General features: G+C 46.2%; 1 protein-coding gene across 4 annotated transcripts; it reads right to left on the reverse strand.

Moving 5' to 3' along the window:
- Window positions 1–1311: 1311 nt before the first annotated feature.
- TP53INP1 (tumor protein p53 inducible nuclear protein 1) lies at window positions 1312–14342 on the reverse strand. Of its 4 annotated transcripts, XM_079984759.1 has the most exons (5): window positions 12497–12602; window positions 11462–11560; window positions 7805–8095; window positions 6225–6657; window positions 1312–3769 (listed from the first exon to the last, which is right to left on the reverse strand). In XM_079984759.1, the coding sequence occupies exons 3-5, from the start codon at window positions 7914–7916 to the stop codon at window positions 3520–3522; spliced, it is 795 nt and encodes a 264-aa protein (XP_079840885.1). In that variant the 5' UTR covers window positions 7917–8095; window positions 11462–11560; window positions 12497–12602; the 3' UTR covers window positions 1312–3519. The 4 variants fall into 4 exon arrangements, with proteins under 4 accessions (XP_079840885.1, XP_079840883.1, XP_079840884.1 ...); XM_079984757.1 differs by lacking the exons at window positions 11462–11560; window positions 12497–12602 and adding an exon at window positions 14185–14342; XM_079984758.1 differs by lacking the exons at window positions 11462–11560; window positions 12497–12602 and adding an exon at window positions 14151–14320.
- Between the last annotated feature and the right edge of the window lie 206 nt (window positions 14343–14548).

Below are 14548 nucleotides of genomic sequence, written 5' to 3' on the forward strand. Positions count from 1 at the left end.
CTGTTCCTGTTAGCTAGGGATGATGGGAGTCCTTGTCCCAAAACATATGGAGGGCAGAGTTTGGGGATGCCTGACTTAGGGCTTCCCCACCCCCCATTCATTTTCAAGTTGCTTTGCACTGGCTACATAGTCTGAAATGTGATGAATATGTGCATCTCTCTGGGGCATAGAGCGTGTGTGAAATCAAGTAAGACAAACTGTTAAGCTCTACCTTGTATGTGGATAACCCTTATGCTATGTCTGTACTGGGTGCTTTTAAAAATTGGCTGGTTCCTCATCTAGCCTTGGCCACCCTGATGTGCTTTAGATGTTTTGAATTACAGTGGTACCTCAGGTTACATACGCTTCACGTTACAGACTCTGCTAACCCAGAAATAGTGCTTCAGGTTAAGAACGTTGCTTCAGGATGAGAACAGAAATTGTGCAGCAGCGGCGCGGCAGCAGCAGGAGGCCCCATTAGCTAAAGTGGTGCTTCAGGTTAAGAACAAGTTTCAGGTTAAGAACGGACCTCCGGAACGAATTAAGTACTTAACCCGAGGTACCACTGTACAACCCCTTCAGAAGCTGCCAGCACAGTTTAAGCCATGGGTAGGCAAACTAAGGCCCGGGGGCCAGATCCGGCCCAACTGCCTTCTAAATCTGGCCCGTGGAGGGTCCGGGAATCAGCGTGTTTTTACATGAGTAGAATTTAAAATGCATCTCTGGGTTATTTGTGGGGCATAGGAATTCATTCTTCCCCCGGCCCCCAAAAAATATAGTCCGGCCCCCCACAAGGTCTGAGGGACAGTGGACTGGCCCCCTGCTGAAAAAGTTTGCTGACCCCTGGTCTAAGCTATCTGAAATGTGGCAGGTCTGATATTGTTTCTATATATGAACAAAGGCAAATCCTATGCCATTTAGGTGGGGATCACCAAAAGGTTGCAGTCTGCCGAAGATTGGATGGATCTCCCATTGAAATCAAGGCATAAAAAGAAACAAGAATAACCATCAAGAAACAAAAGGAATGCAATTAATATAAATGGAAAATGTAACTTAATATGGAATTAAATGGGAAAACAATGCCCCCCGCCCTGTATAAGCCAGATCCTATAGATGTGATGGAACATGGGGGAAATATATAAACACATTGAAGTCACATAGACAACTTGTTGCCGTTGAGCTGCTTGTTGGACATCAATCCCAGCAGATATGGGCAATGGTCAGGTATAAAGGGAGTTACAGTTCAGCAACTTCAGAAGGGCGACAGGTTCCCATCACAAAACTAAATGGTATACAGAACCAGCTGAAGTATGCACCTGCTATACTGCAATAACCATTTCCAAAGGGGTTATGTTTAATAAGTACCATAATAGCGTATCTGTCTCATTTTCTGCACAGGAAACAGATTTGCAGTAAATACTCAAGCACAAGCTACATTGAGATATTACTGTATATTGTAGAATCAGGGTGCTAGAACCTTGAATATCTAAAGAACTGCTACAAGGACAAAACAAAAATGTCTCTAGAAAGAAGCTGCCATTGGTAATGCATAGACTGATGTACAGTATTTATCCCAACAGAAATATCCCTTTTTTTAGTCTTCAAGTTCAAGTCTGCTGTATACAAGTCACTTAAAAAGGCACAGTTTTGTTTACATTACATATGAAAAAACAGTTTAAGCAAAGTTATTGAATCACCATTCAGTACAGCACAAGGCCCCCACTTTTACAAGTTAATACATTTTTTTTAAAAAAAAACCCCACACACTATATAAAAAGTCATACCTACTCACAAAACACATAGCATTAGAAAAGCAAAAAAATTCTAACAGTCCAAGACTTCCAGGCACATTATAGAACTAGTAACATAAATATGCAAGACAATTAAGAGTCAAACATAATGATGTAATGCAATCATTCCTTTCCCAATTTCCAATATTAAGAACTGAAAAGCACATATATTTGTGCAACAAGCTTGTGTGTCTACCTCAAAAAAAGATAAGCTTCCATCACTAGAAAGTTATCCAGTAAAATAATGGTAAGGAATATTTGTATATCTCAACTAGAAAGCCTAATTTCAAACGTTTGCTAACATACACAAATAAGGTGGGCAAGGTAATCTTCATTTTAATATTCCTATAAACAGGAAGGAGAATGGTTTCTGGAGACAAAAGATGAAGGCTAAGAACCTACACAGACCTATTTGCTAATACTTTATTTCAGTTAGGCAAACCTCTAAACAAGTGTACCTAGGACCACAGTCAAACACTGAAGCGTTCCTGAGTTTATAAATATGTCTGTGGTGTTTGTCCATGAAACTGAGAAAAGCTTAACAGTATTGGGTAACCACTGAAATAAGGTAAAACGTTTGTGTAACTTAAAAAAATGAACAACTGGCTGAAATTCAGGATATCCTAGTATGGAAGTAAACAGAGAAATGGCTCTGAGGAACTCCAGATGTCAAGCATTAGACTCAAATATTAGTTTGTAGACAGATGAAGACTGCCACCACATATTTCTTAAAACTTATTTGGACTAAATGGTCAAATAGACCACTTTATAGTAGAATGGTTGCTTTTTTTAACTCGTTTAAAAAAAAATAGTTAAGCTGGTAGTATTTCAAGTGAAGGCGAGTATTGGTCAAGTGATCATCTGTCTCTATACTTATATTTTATAGCCTGAGACACTGGAAATGTTTGTCGCTGTCTTTTGGGTCTAGAAGGTCCAACATACCACAATGACCCTCACTTGCATGCCTGCTTCAGGCTCTGCTCTGTGGATGAAGCTGGCTAAGCCACACTGAGCAATGGAGAAGTTGATGGGAGGAAGTCAGGTCACACAAGATTCTTTCCCTGCCCCATAGACAATTCGCTCGTCATTCAGAGTTCAATGCCATACAGTCTATCACATTTTAATAATTGTGTTCAAATGTTAACAGCAAGGGTGTGGAACCTGTGGCCCTCCAGAAGTTGCTAACCTGCAACTCCCATCAGTCCCAGCGAGGTTGGTCAACAGCCAAGAATGATGGAAGGTGTGGCCCAGCAACATCTGGCAGGTCAAAGGTTAGCCACGCCCATTAGGTTAAGAGGATATACAGTATACACAGATCGTTGCAAGTGTATGGCTGACCCTGAGTAGTTCTGTAACTGCATTTGGACTACAAAGTGATGTGTCGCCTGCTCTGCCTTGGTTAAAAAGGCCAATATAAAAACAAACCCACCCATCCATCCATCCATCATAAAAAGGTTCTAGAAAGTCATGTACAAAAACGAAAAGAGCAAACCCCCAGTCACACAAGCACTATTGTACTGATATGTTTCCGAGCCATGAATAAAATGTAGTAAAGTCATTCTGTGAGGAGCACACGGTTACAACAATGTGGTTTACAACCTAAATGTAACACTTAGTGACTGTGTAGAAATAACTGATGATCAGCCTAAGATTGATCTCACCTTCATTGCCTACACATGAAAAATACAAACAGCAAGTCAACCGATAATATTTTTTTTGAAGAAGGAAAAAACAACAACGCAAGATGCCCTCAGTAATTATACTGACGCTGGCAAGGCTGGTGAACAAACAATCCGTTGTTCTTGAGTTGCCGAGAGTAGCAATCCCTGGTGAGGTTTTGGCGACGGAGGCAGTTTCTGTTCAGATATTGTCTTTCGTTGTGTTCTTTTATCCACTGGGAAGGACGAAAACTCTTGGTCTGTTCGAGAAAGGTTGAGTGAGCAGTGATTGCTGCAAAATAGCATCGGATGTGTTGACCCCTTTCACTTTGGGCTTCTGATCTAGAATTCAAAGGAGAGAGAGGTTATGGCACAACCATTGATGGTCTGCGTGTCAAAACGCTCTGGTGACAGTGACACAAGTCAGTGTGTGCTTGTGGCTGGCACAAAGGTAGCTCTTTGTCATGTGGTAATGATCTGGTTCTGTGGGTTTAAGAATCCTGCTTAGGGGCAGCATCAAGGGTGGGCATGGCTGGGCAGCTGCCATGCCCCAGTGTGTGTCTCTCAGAGGGTGGTCTCTGCTGATCTCTGGCCCTGCTGCTGCTCCTGAGAGTAAGGAGAAGAGACCTCTACATATGCCTTTGCCTTCTCTCCTCGGGAAGGTGCTATGGATTGGGTCCAGAGGGAGAGGCAAATGAAAAGGCCCAGGGGAGCTAACATGGAGCCCTTCAGAGGTTGCTGGATGACACCTCTCATCTATCGCAGCCTGAATAGCTAAATGGTCAGGGAGGGCAGGAGATTTTTAAAAGAAATGTTGTGATGGTGGATTGGCATCACAAAATGTTTAAAACAAATACACCCTTCCAATATCCTATCCTAGTACATAAGAGAATACAGTTAAATGAATCTTGTTTATATTTTTGACTGTTTCATCTTTTTGGCACTATTCAGCAAATGAAGTGGAAGTGTGAGGTGGTCTGTTGCTGCTGGAATTACTGAATCCTTTGTTGCTTCTATGATATACAGTGGTACCTTGGGTTACAGACACTTCAGATTACATACACTTCAGGTTACAGACTCCGCTAACCCAGAAATAGTACCTCAGGTTTAGAACTTTGCTTTAGGATGAGAATAGAAATTGTGCTCTGGTGGCGCAGCAGCAGCAGGAGGCCCCATTAGCTAAAGTGGTGATTCAGGATAAGAACAGTTTCAAGTTAAGAACGGACCTCCGGAAGAATTAAGTATTTAACCTGAGGTACTACTGTATTTAGGGACGCAGGTGGCGCTGTGGGTTAAAGCCTCAGCGCCTAGGGCTTGCCGATCGAAAGGTCGGTGGTTCAAATCCCTGTGGCGGGGTGCGCTCCCGCTGCTCGGTCCCAGCGCCTGCCAACCTAGCAGTTCGAAAGCACCTCCGGGTACAAGTAGATAAATAGGGACCGCTTACCAGCGGGAAGGTAAACGGCGTTTCCGTGTGCGGCTCTGGCTCGCCAGAGCAGCGATGTCACGCTGGCCACGTGACCCGGAAGTGTCTCCGGACAGCGCTGGCCCCTGGCCTCTTAAGTGAGATGGGCGCACAACCCCAGAGTCTGTCAAGACTGGCCCGTACGGGCAGGGGTACCTTTACCTTTACTTACTACTGTATTTAATAAAATCACACCATGTTAAATATATCTTTTTTGTTATGCCTTTATGTAAACACATGAACTTTGGATTAACTATTCAGATAGGGTCCAGTTCACGGTTCTATCCTACCAATATTCTAAAGTGGAATTTTCCAAATATTTCCAGCATCTTGTAAAAATTAACTAGCTGCTAATAGAAGAAAGCTGATTAGATCCTTATTCTTGCAGTCCGTATTTTGCCCATCCAAAATATTTACTAGTGCAAGCTCCCTAGGGTGGATGGGAGATGAATTCTACAATATATGGAGGACCCTGTGCCCTGTTTCTGCTTTAGGCAAAGCGCATGCACAGATTAATGTTTGCTATTGAGTTCAATGTACGTGAATCCTCTTTGGGCTGGCGCTGGATGCATGTGGCCTGAATGCATCTGGTGGTGGACTCTTTCTTCATCATGTGAAGGTGTACTCTTGAGATAGATGGGCAGAAGTATTCTTTGTGTGTGCCTGCAAAAGGATGAATGGATGGATGGATTTATGTATGCATATATGGTCTGGAAGGGAGGGATGTGTGGTCTGAGTGTGCTTGTTAAAGAGAGGGGGACATGCATTATGTGTATGTGTGTTTTGAAAGGTAGACAGAAAGTTAAGGAGAGGAACGAAGGAGAGGAAATGGGGTTCATTAAATTAGATCAGAACATTGTAATAGGAGCATTCATGACGGGGGTGGGTAGGAAGGAGGGTGTACCATACGGAGAAGAGGAAAATCCTTGCATGTACCAAGGATAGAAAAAATCACAGGGGGAGAGGTTGGGCATATACCAAATGGGAAATGGTGGGGGAGGGAGTAGTGTCACAAATACAGAGAAAAAGTAGAAATGTACCAGTGGGAAGAATTGGGGGGGTGAGGGGAAGAGAAATAGAGAAGGAAAATGGAGCATACTAAGGAGATTAGTCATGGGATGATGTGCGGGGTGTTCTGCACATGTTTGAAAAGCTTCTTTTGCACACAGGGAGTTTTGCTAGGTGTCTTGAGCTCACCCCACCACCAACGAAGGATAACATTTCATACGTCTGAGGAAGTTGACTGTATTCCAAAATGTGCTAATTTTAAAGGAATATTTTCTCCCTAATGAACATTATTTCTGTTCTGTACAAATCAAGGAGCAAATATCTTACCTAGGATTGCTTACATCACGAGGCTCTGTCTCCTCCTCCTCTTCTTCTTCTTCTTCCTCCTCCTCCTCCTCCTCATTACCACCACAGCTTGTCTTGTTGAGGCTGTGGCGGGTATTATGGACTGCATATACAGACATGCTGGGATGCTCGATCAGAAGGTTCTCCAAGGGGCTGGTTTCCACTTTGAGAGCGGTCAGGCCACCCGCAGTGAAACATGGAGGTGGCGTAATGAACCAGCTCTCTTCCATGGGGCACGAGTCAAACTGGATAAAGCAAGATTCACTGGCATCAGCCAAACATTCCAAGGAAGGAGGCAGACAAGAGCAGACGGGTGAATTGTCCACAGGCGATGCTTTATGGATATCTTCTTCTTCTTCCTCCTCCTCCTCCACCTCCTCCTCCTCTTCAATCATTGAGAAGTTAGTACAGGTGTCTATTGGGAGTTACAACAGCCATTGAGATAGATGGGCGAGGTTGATTGACGCAGCCAGAGTTCAGATGGTTTACAATAGGTGCAAAGAATATGTCCCCCCCCTCAAGATATTGTTGGACTACAACTCCGCAAGCCTTGGCCGTTCTGGCTGCGTCTGAGAGTTGGAATTCAAGAACATCCAGAGAGCCATAGGTTCCCCAGTCTTAGTTTGCAAAGAACAAAATATCCACTATTTTATACCGCTAATGGATGGTGGGGAGACCTTTTAGGTAACAAGTGTCTAATAAATAAAATAAGCGGTTGTACTCACCTATGATTATTGTTGTCAGTGCAACTTTTTTTTAGTAGTGCTATGGAATATTCTCCCTTTCCTCCCCCCCCCCCAATACCCCCTAAATGTCTCCTGGGGTTTTCCCCAACCTCTGGAGCAGATTTGGGGATGGCGTGAGCATTCATGGGGGCAAAATCCCATTGTGCTAGCACAAGAATAGGGACACTAGTGCAATAGGCAGTGTAAAAACACAGGAATGACAAAATCTCTACACGACAGATGACAGATCTCTACACGGGATGATGATTCTCCTTCCATGAAAGAGCAGGGCATAAATGCCCACTCCTCCTCTACAGGGATAAGGATACAGGTGGCGAACATTTCGCATGGGGGTTCCAATCCCAGCCCCAATGCATAAGCATGCATTGCCCTGTTACACACACTACCCTCCTCTTCTGGGTCCAAAAGGACCCGCATGTTGGTGATAGCATGTCAACTGGTCATCGGCCGTTTTACGCTAAGGTAAGCACCTGAACCAACCCACAAATCCTTCCAGAGGCTGGGGGGTGGCTTACAGTCTACAATAACTGAACAAAGTTGGGGCAAGGGAAGGGGGAAAAGAGGAGAGATCAACCATTTATAATTACTGAGTTGTGGAAATTTGTTGGCAGTATGGAACTTGGCCCAGGAAAATGCCTTGTGATGAGGGCAAGATATTTTCCCAGCTTGAACAAGCTGTTTTTAATTTATTTTTCCCCTTACACAATTTCATGTTTAACATGAAATATTCCCTGCAATTAAAAAAAAAAAACCTTTGTAAACAGAAAATAAAGCTTGCTTCCTGATGCAGAAATTATACTGAAATGGAGATCTTACCGATAAAATCCACCAGAATCCACTCCTCCTCTTCTTTCTCGCTGAACTCTGGCTCTTGCCTGGGCAAATTATTGATTTCTCCCACAAACATATTATTCAGCCTCTGGAACATTACTAAGGCAATAACAAGACTCTGGCTGGAACGTCTTCGTATTCAAGAGTTAAGGTACAGGTTCACAATGTACTAGCCAAGGGCGCAGGTAGAAGATTAAAGTGCACAAATACTTTTATCTGCTTAGGCACAGAACATGGGGAGGCATGGCTTTCTTTGTAAACGGTTGCTACAAAATCCTGCAAAAAAGATAGGAAAAAACCAAGTCTTAATGCTACATGCACACACAGAAAACATACTGTTCAGGAGTTATTCCACACATTACATGGCAGCAACCCGTATTTGTCACTGAGCCACATGGAGCTGCAGGCACCATTATCAAGTAGATTCAATGGCACAATAAAAAGGCAGTTTCAAATTTCTATAGAGGGGAGCTGGTTCCAACGGTGTCTTCAAGTACAAAACAACCAGTGGCATTTCAAAAGCATTACAGTGGTACCTCGGGTTACATACACTTCAGGTTACAGACTCCGCTAACCGAGAAATAGTGCTTCAGGTTAAGAACTTTGCTTCAGGATGAGAACAGAATTCGTGTTCCGGTGGCGCGGCGGCAGCAGCAGGAGGCCCCATTAGCTGAAGTGGTGCTTCAGGTTAAGAACAGTTTCAGGTTAAGTACTTAACCCGAGGTACCACTGTAGTTCCATTTTTTAAAAAAGAGAAAACAATACCACTATAGAAAATCTGAGGCAACTGCAGGGCAATTAAGATTCCTCATCTCTCTCATCTTTATACTTGCCCATATAGGTGAAACCAGGCTCACGGGGTAATCAGCTCTGCCCACTGAACCATCATATTGTACTTGCCATTACCACTGCTCCATAGGTCCCCCCCCCCTTCCCAGTCCTGCCTGGAGGTGCCAGGATTTGAACCCGGGACATTCTGCATATAAAGCATGTGCTCTATCACCAAATTAGAATGCTTTCCTTCTCTCTAGTCTCCAACAGTAGTTAGTTTCCTGGAAGCGCTAGGGCTTAAGGTTGTATCTAAAGAACAGCCCGTGTTCTGGAACTCCTGGTTCTTAATCCAAATATTTTCTTCAGAGATGTTTCAACTCAGCTGCAAGGACAAACTTATCACCCTCCTTCTCACCTCTTATTAAGTGTTCTAGGGATAAGCTTTACAGAAATGAAAGTCCATCAGTTCTATAGTACCACATTCACCGTTTCAAAGATCAGCAATATCACTGTTTCCAGCAGGGGGCTCAGACGTGTAGGTTTTAAGTTAAAAGTAGCATTTCTCTGCCCGCCCCCCTTTCACTTATCAGGATAGTATTCTGCAGCGAGATTCCAGCTGCTCAGGTAGGGAGTCTCACTAGCTTATGGAAATTGTCTTAATGCTGATGACACCGAGAGAGTTCTTGTCTGCGGGCATGAGGCAGCCAGATAACGCGAAAGTAATGGCACATTATACGGTTTACGTAATCTCAGTAGACCTGATCTATGTTTCCCAAACTTACTGTAAATGGGCAGTATTAAAATGTTGAGGGAAAACCAAGTAAGAAACACACACAAAGACTGGTAGAAAGCAGAGCAATGGAACAAGGTCCAGGACAGGCTTCTTTAAGGAGGTCCGATCCCTGCCCTCTTAAGCCACCCCAATGTTTCCCAATCAGGCACCATCCTGTACACAGCACTATCTGATTCCTTATATTAATTTTCAGAGCTCCAGTGCTGGGGGCTCTTTTTCTTCAGGGCTTTTGCTACTTAGGAATTCTTTCCCAGATACACCTTGATGCACGGGGGTAGGGGGTGAGAGAAGAGAATAGAATCACCACCCATGTTCTAGGAATTTGGGTAAGCCGCCTGGAATTTCCCCCAGATCTACCTTAAATAATACTTCTCACTACCCCTTGCTTCAATTTACTTCTCCTCAAAGTCACAGGCTAGAACAGGGGTCGGCAAACTTTTTCAGCAGGGGGCCGGTCCACTGTCCCTCAGACCTTGTGGGGGGCCGGACTATATTTTGAAAAAAAGAATGAACAATTCCCTATGCCCCACAAATAACCCAGAGATGCATCTTAAATAAAAGGACACATTCTACTCATGTAAAAACATGCTGATTCCTGGACCGTCCGCGGGCCGGATTTAGAAGGTGGTTGGGCCAGATTTGGCCCCCAGGCCTTAGTTTGCCTACCCATGGGCTAGAGCGAGTGACTTTTTTTGGCGGGGTTTCGTTTACACATGGGGAGAACTGTGTGAATTGTTTAATTTTGTAGCCAACTCTGCTCTGAAGTCTCAGGGCAGAGAACAATAGATTAAAAGGCACCAACAGAACAACCAGTTAACTCCTCCACCTTTTCCCCATAAGCCCTTCAGTTTTTAACTCTGCAGCCACCCAATCATCCAAAAGCAAAAGCCTTGTAGAGAGATTCTCAGACATGAGTGGGCAGATTCAGACTGGCAGATTCTCCAGAGTCTCTCAAGGAGGGGGCACTGTCTTGAGTGGGTTATTTAGTGTTGAGCATTGTTTGCCCTTCACCCGATAGTCCCAGGGCAGAAATATGCACATTCTAAATAAAAATGAAACAGTACTATTAAAACAGCATAAAACCAAATATGCATCTGCAACATTAATTCAAATATGCAGTACACTTCAGCCCTCCACCAAAGCCTGGGCAAAGAGGTACGACTGCCTACTGCCAAAATGATACCAGTCTCAAGGCAGTGAGATGCAACTCAGAGGAGACCTCATTGCAAAGTCGAGCATCTCACTTCTGACAGCTCGCTCAAAGCTGTGCAGTAGGCAGCAGCCAGCAGGTAAATCATTTGATAAAATATTTTTTTTGCACCATTCAGGACTTTTTTTCTTGTTGATTTTCACTGCTTTCAAAGGCAGCTCCATGAAAACTGAAAACAGGTTGCAAAAGCTTGAACAATGGCTGGCTCCCCCTAATCCAATCAGCACAACTTTGGTCTGATCGACATATAGAGGAGAATGAAGTTAACAGAAGAGACTGTGCTATTTCAGGCTGCCATTAGAGGGTGCCATCTTTTTTTTAAAAAAAGTACTGTATTTGCATTTTGTTTTTTGTTACCACTGAGACAGAAACAGACACCAATTAAGAGGAGACACAGATATGTTGAAAGACAGGGAAAAAATGGCCATGAAGAATGGACTGCAAATCAAATGATATTTACAATAAACAAAGTGAAGGATTAAAAAAAATGATTCCTGACCTGTGTGCAGTTTGAAGTGGTATTGTTAATTTTACCATGGAAGAATTCTACTACCACATTCCACTACATGGGTGGGCAATGTCTTAAAGAGAACTTAGAAGTTTGAAACTGCCTACCGTAAGAGCTGAAAAGCAATCATGCAAGCATTCTCCATCCACCCACCCACAACCATCTCCAAAAGCCCTCGGAAGCCTATCGGAATGCTCAGAGGTTGCATCAGACAAATGCTCGGAGGTTGCATCAAATGTGAAATGTACTTGCAAAGCAAAACAAATGCAAGTCCAGAACAGTTGGCCAAAGACTAGAGCCTTCTGTGGAAAAATAAATACTTGTGAAACTTTAAAACACACCGGGGGGGGGGCAACTAACTTCCTTGCCCCACAAAGCATCAGGAACTCCTATTGGAAAGTTGCACAGGAGAAGGCCCACTATACTCAGTGGGGAGGAGCCATGAAGTCTGATCAGCAGCTGCATGCAAAAGCAGAAGGTCCCAGCTTTGTTCTGGTGGCATCTCCAGGTAAAGCTATAAAAGATCCCCATCTAAAAACCCTGGGGAGCTGCTGCCAATCAGTGCAGACACTGGGTGGACCAATGGGCAGGGGTCTCAAACTGTAGTCAGTCAACCAGAGCTTTATCCAGGTTGTCCACAGTGTGGATCTGTGGTTGTGCCCATACTGTATTGATTTTTTATTGCTGCTTTTACATTTTACTGCATTGCAATCTGAATTCTGTAAATCATAATACCATACGAAGCAATTAAACTGCAATTAAGAATAATAAGTCATCTAGCACGACACATCACAATTACTACAAACAGGCAGAGAAATCTTGAGTGGTCTGCCAGTTTTCAAGTGATCTATGGCACAGTGTGTGTGTGTGTGTGTGTGTGTGTGTGTGTGTAAAATTTGGGAAGCACTGCCAAAGGTACCTTCCTAACTGTAGTTACGTAAGGAGTGACTTACACAACTGCTTATCCACAGGGGGTGCTGTGTGTGTGTTATAGGAACCAACTCCTAGGAGCTGAGGTCCCTTTGGGGGCCCCATAAAATATTTCAGGGGGTCAGGGCACTGTCATTCAAATGGTATGTGCGAGCCACATCTTGTGATCAATTATGTAGGGCAGGGCTTACCTGGGCCCCCCAATATTTTATTTAAGTTGGCACCCCTGGGGGCGGGGTTGTGAGTGTTTACCAGATCGCATAGCTTGTTCTTGTCTGTTCATGTATATTGGGCTTCAGGATGGGGCCTCGGCAGGTATCGGGCCTCGGGGTGTCGACCCGGATTGCCCCCCTCTCCCCTCCCTTGGCGGCCGTGAGTCACCAGTTCCTGGTTTGTTTTGATCGCGCAAGTTGCCTCTTCCCCGGGCGGCGCCGCTTGGCTGCTCCGGCGAGGTTAGTCACACACCTGAACCCGACTCAACTTCGGAGTCCAAGATCCGCCCCGACGGGAAGAGACGGAAGCCTTACACCAAGGGAAGGGCGGTCTCTCGGCACTGTCAACAAAACAGGATATGCGGGAGGCGGGGGGGGGGGGGAAGCAACCCGATCCCTTTCCAGCCCCCTTGGGCGGATCAGGCAACCCCAGCTCCTCCTCGGCCTCAGTCCCCCCACTCCCTCTCCAGGGGGCGGGCAAGGACAGAGAGACAAAAGGGAGGGGGAGTTGCTCCAACCGCAAGGCCGGGTAGAAAGCGGGGAGAGGAAGCGGAGGGCATCCACAAGGCGCGTGGATCGGCTGCACTGCCTGGGCAGTTGGCTTGGAAAGGACATCTCCAAGGCCGGAGAGCTCTCTGTCCACGCCCCACGGCCCTGGCCGCAGGACGACCTTCACCCCCGCCCTTTAGGGGGAAAAGGGAGGTCCCCTGCTCTCCGCCCGCCCAGATCAGCGCCGGACTCCACCCTGCGCCTCCCTCGCCAGCAGTTTGAAACTCCGCTCCGGAGACGGAGCGCGCAGGGCAGGCGGGCAAACGCGCGCGCCCTCCTCCGCGGGTACATAAAGTTTGTCCGCGCCGGATTATTATTCCGCAGGAGCGCGCGCGGAACGGTGCCGGGATCCACGCGCGCGCCCGCAATTGATATTGAAAAGGGGATCCCGAGCCCCGATCCTACAGATCTGGCGATAGTAAGGTTGAAGGATGCGATCCTATGCGAGCTCACATCGGGATAAAATCACTTGGCACCGAGCACTCACAGGAGCCGTTTATTTGAAATAAAAAGTCGCACCGAAATCAGTGGGGCTCTCCTTTCAAGTTAGTATGTTAGGGATAGTGTTTTATTTTATTTTTTAAAAAACTACTAATTTATATATAACGGGCTATGGGCTAGACTGCTAGATCTCACGAAAATAAGAGTTAATTCCGCGAATTTTAATAAAACAACCCCACCACCATCACCAAACGAAAACACCCCTTAAGGTACTCGAGAGAACAAGTTATAAGGCGCTTTTTCTTTTCTTTTCTTTTCTTTACGATCTCAGCCTCAGAAGAAACCCGCAGCAGGCTTAACCAGGAAGTAGGAACAACTGAATTTTGCGGGGCTCGCTTCCAGGGAAGCGGCTTCGCTGGCTGCGAGGCTGCTTGGCAAAACTACGCCACAAGTGGTTTGTGAGCAGCCCAGTCGGAAGGCGCTGCCGAGCGACGGACAAAGCTGGGAGGAGGATCGCGCAGTAATTTACCTTTAAGGAAGTAGAGCCGGGGGGGGGGGGAGGAAGAGAAGAGAAGACTTTGAGAGTTAGTTCTCCCTGCATGAACTCCGGTGTTATTCGCCCCCCTCCCCGCATCTCTGCATACAACTTTGCAGAGGGACGAGACGGACCCTTCCCAGAAAGCGGAACGCAGGAAAGGGCCAGTGGGTAAGCGATTCTGCCCAGCAGCCAGATATATAAATATACTAAACTTTATAGGCGGAGGAGATGGTGGGAATCCCCCGTGCCCAGTTCTTAAAATAGACCAGATTTCCTTTTCTCTCCCTCCCCCCCTTGGCCGCATCCAAACGGAACGCGCACCCAACGCCAAGAATATCGCGCCTAAGGTCACTTGTGGCCAAAAAACACCCACACGCACCCGGTACAAAGGACGCCCGCAGCCCTTCACTCACCGTCCGCAAAGCAGCCGGGCAAATCCGGAGCCTGGACGGCGGCGGAGTGAGGTAGATGGCGGGGAGGCTGCTCCTGCGGGCGCCCCGAGCCCTGTTGCACCGGCCAGTCTGCGCTCCCCGCAGAGCCTTTTGTTGTTATAGAATCCGGCGAACAGCTGATCGGCAGCGCCCGCCCCCTCGCCCCGCCCCGCCCGCCTCTTTTGCCTCGACGTTCCCACCCCGCGGCGCGCTGCTAGCAGGGGGCGCGCGAAGGAAGGCAAAGGGGGCGGGCCGCCCAGCCGCGCCTGCACCAATTGGGAGCCCCGCGGTGCTCCGGGACGCGCCGGGACAGGCTGTCACTAACGCACGTGACGCGGCTCTGCGA

The sequence above is a fragment of the Podarcis cretensis genome (assembly GCF_951804945.1).
Source record: "Podarcis cretensis genome assembly, chromosome: 7".
Lineage (NCBI taxonomy): Eukaryota > Metazoa > Chordata > Lepidosauria > Squamata > Lacertidae > Podarcis > Podarcis cretensis.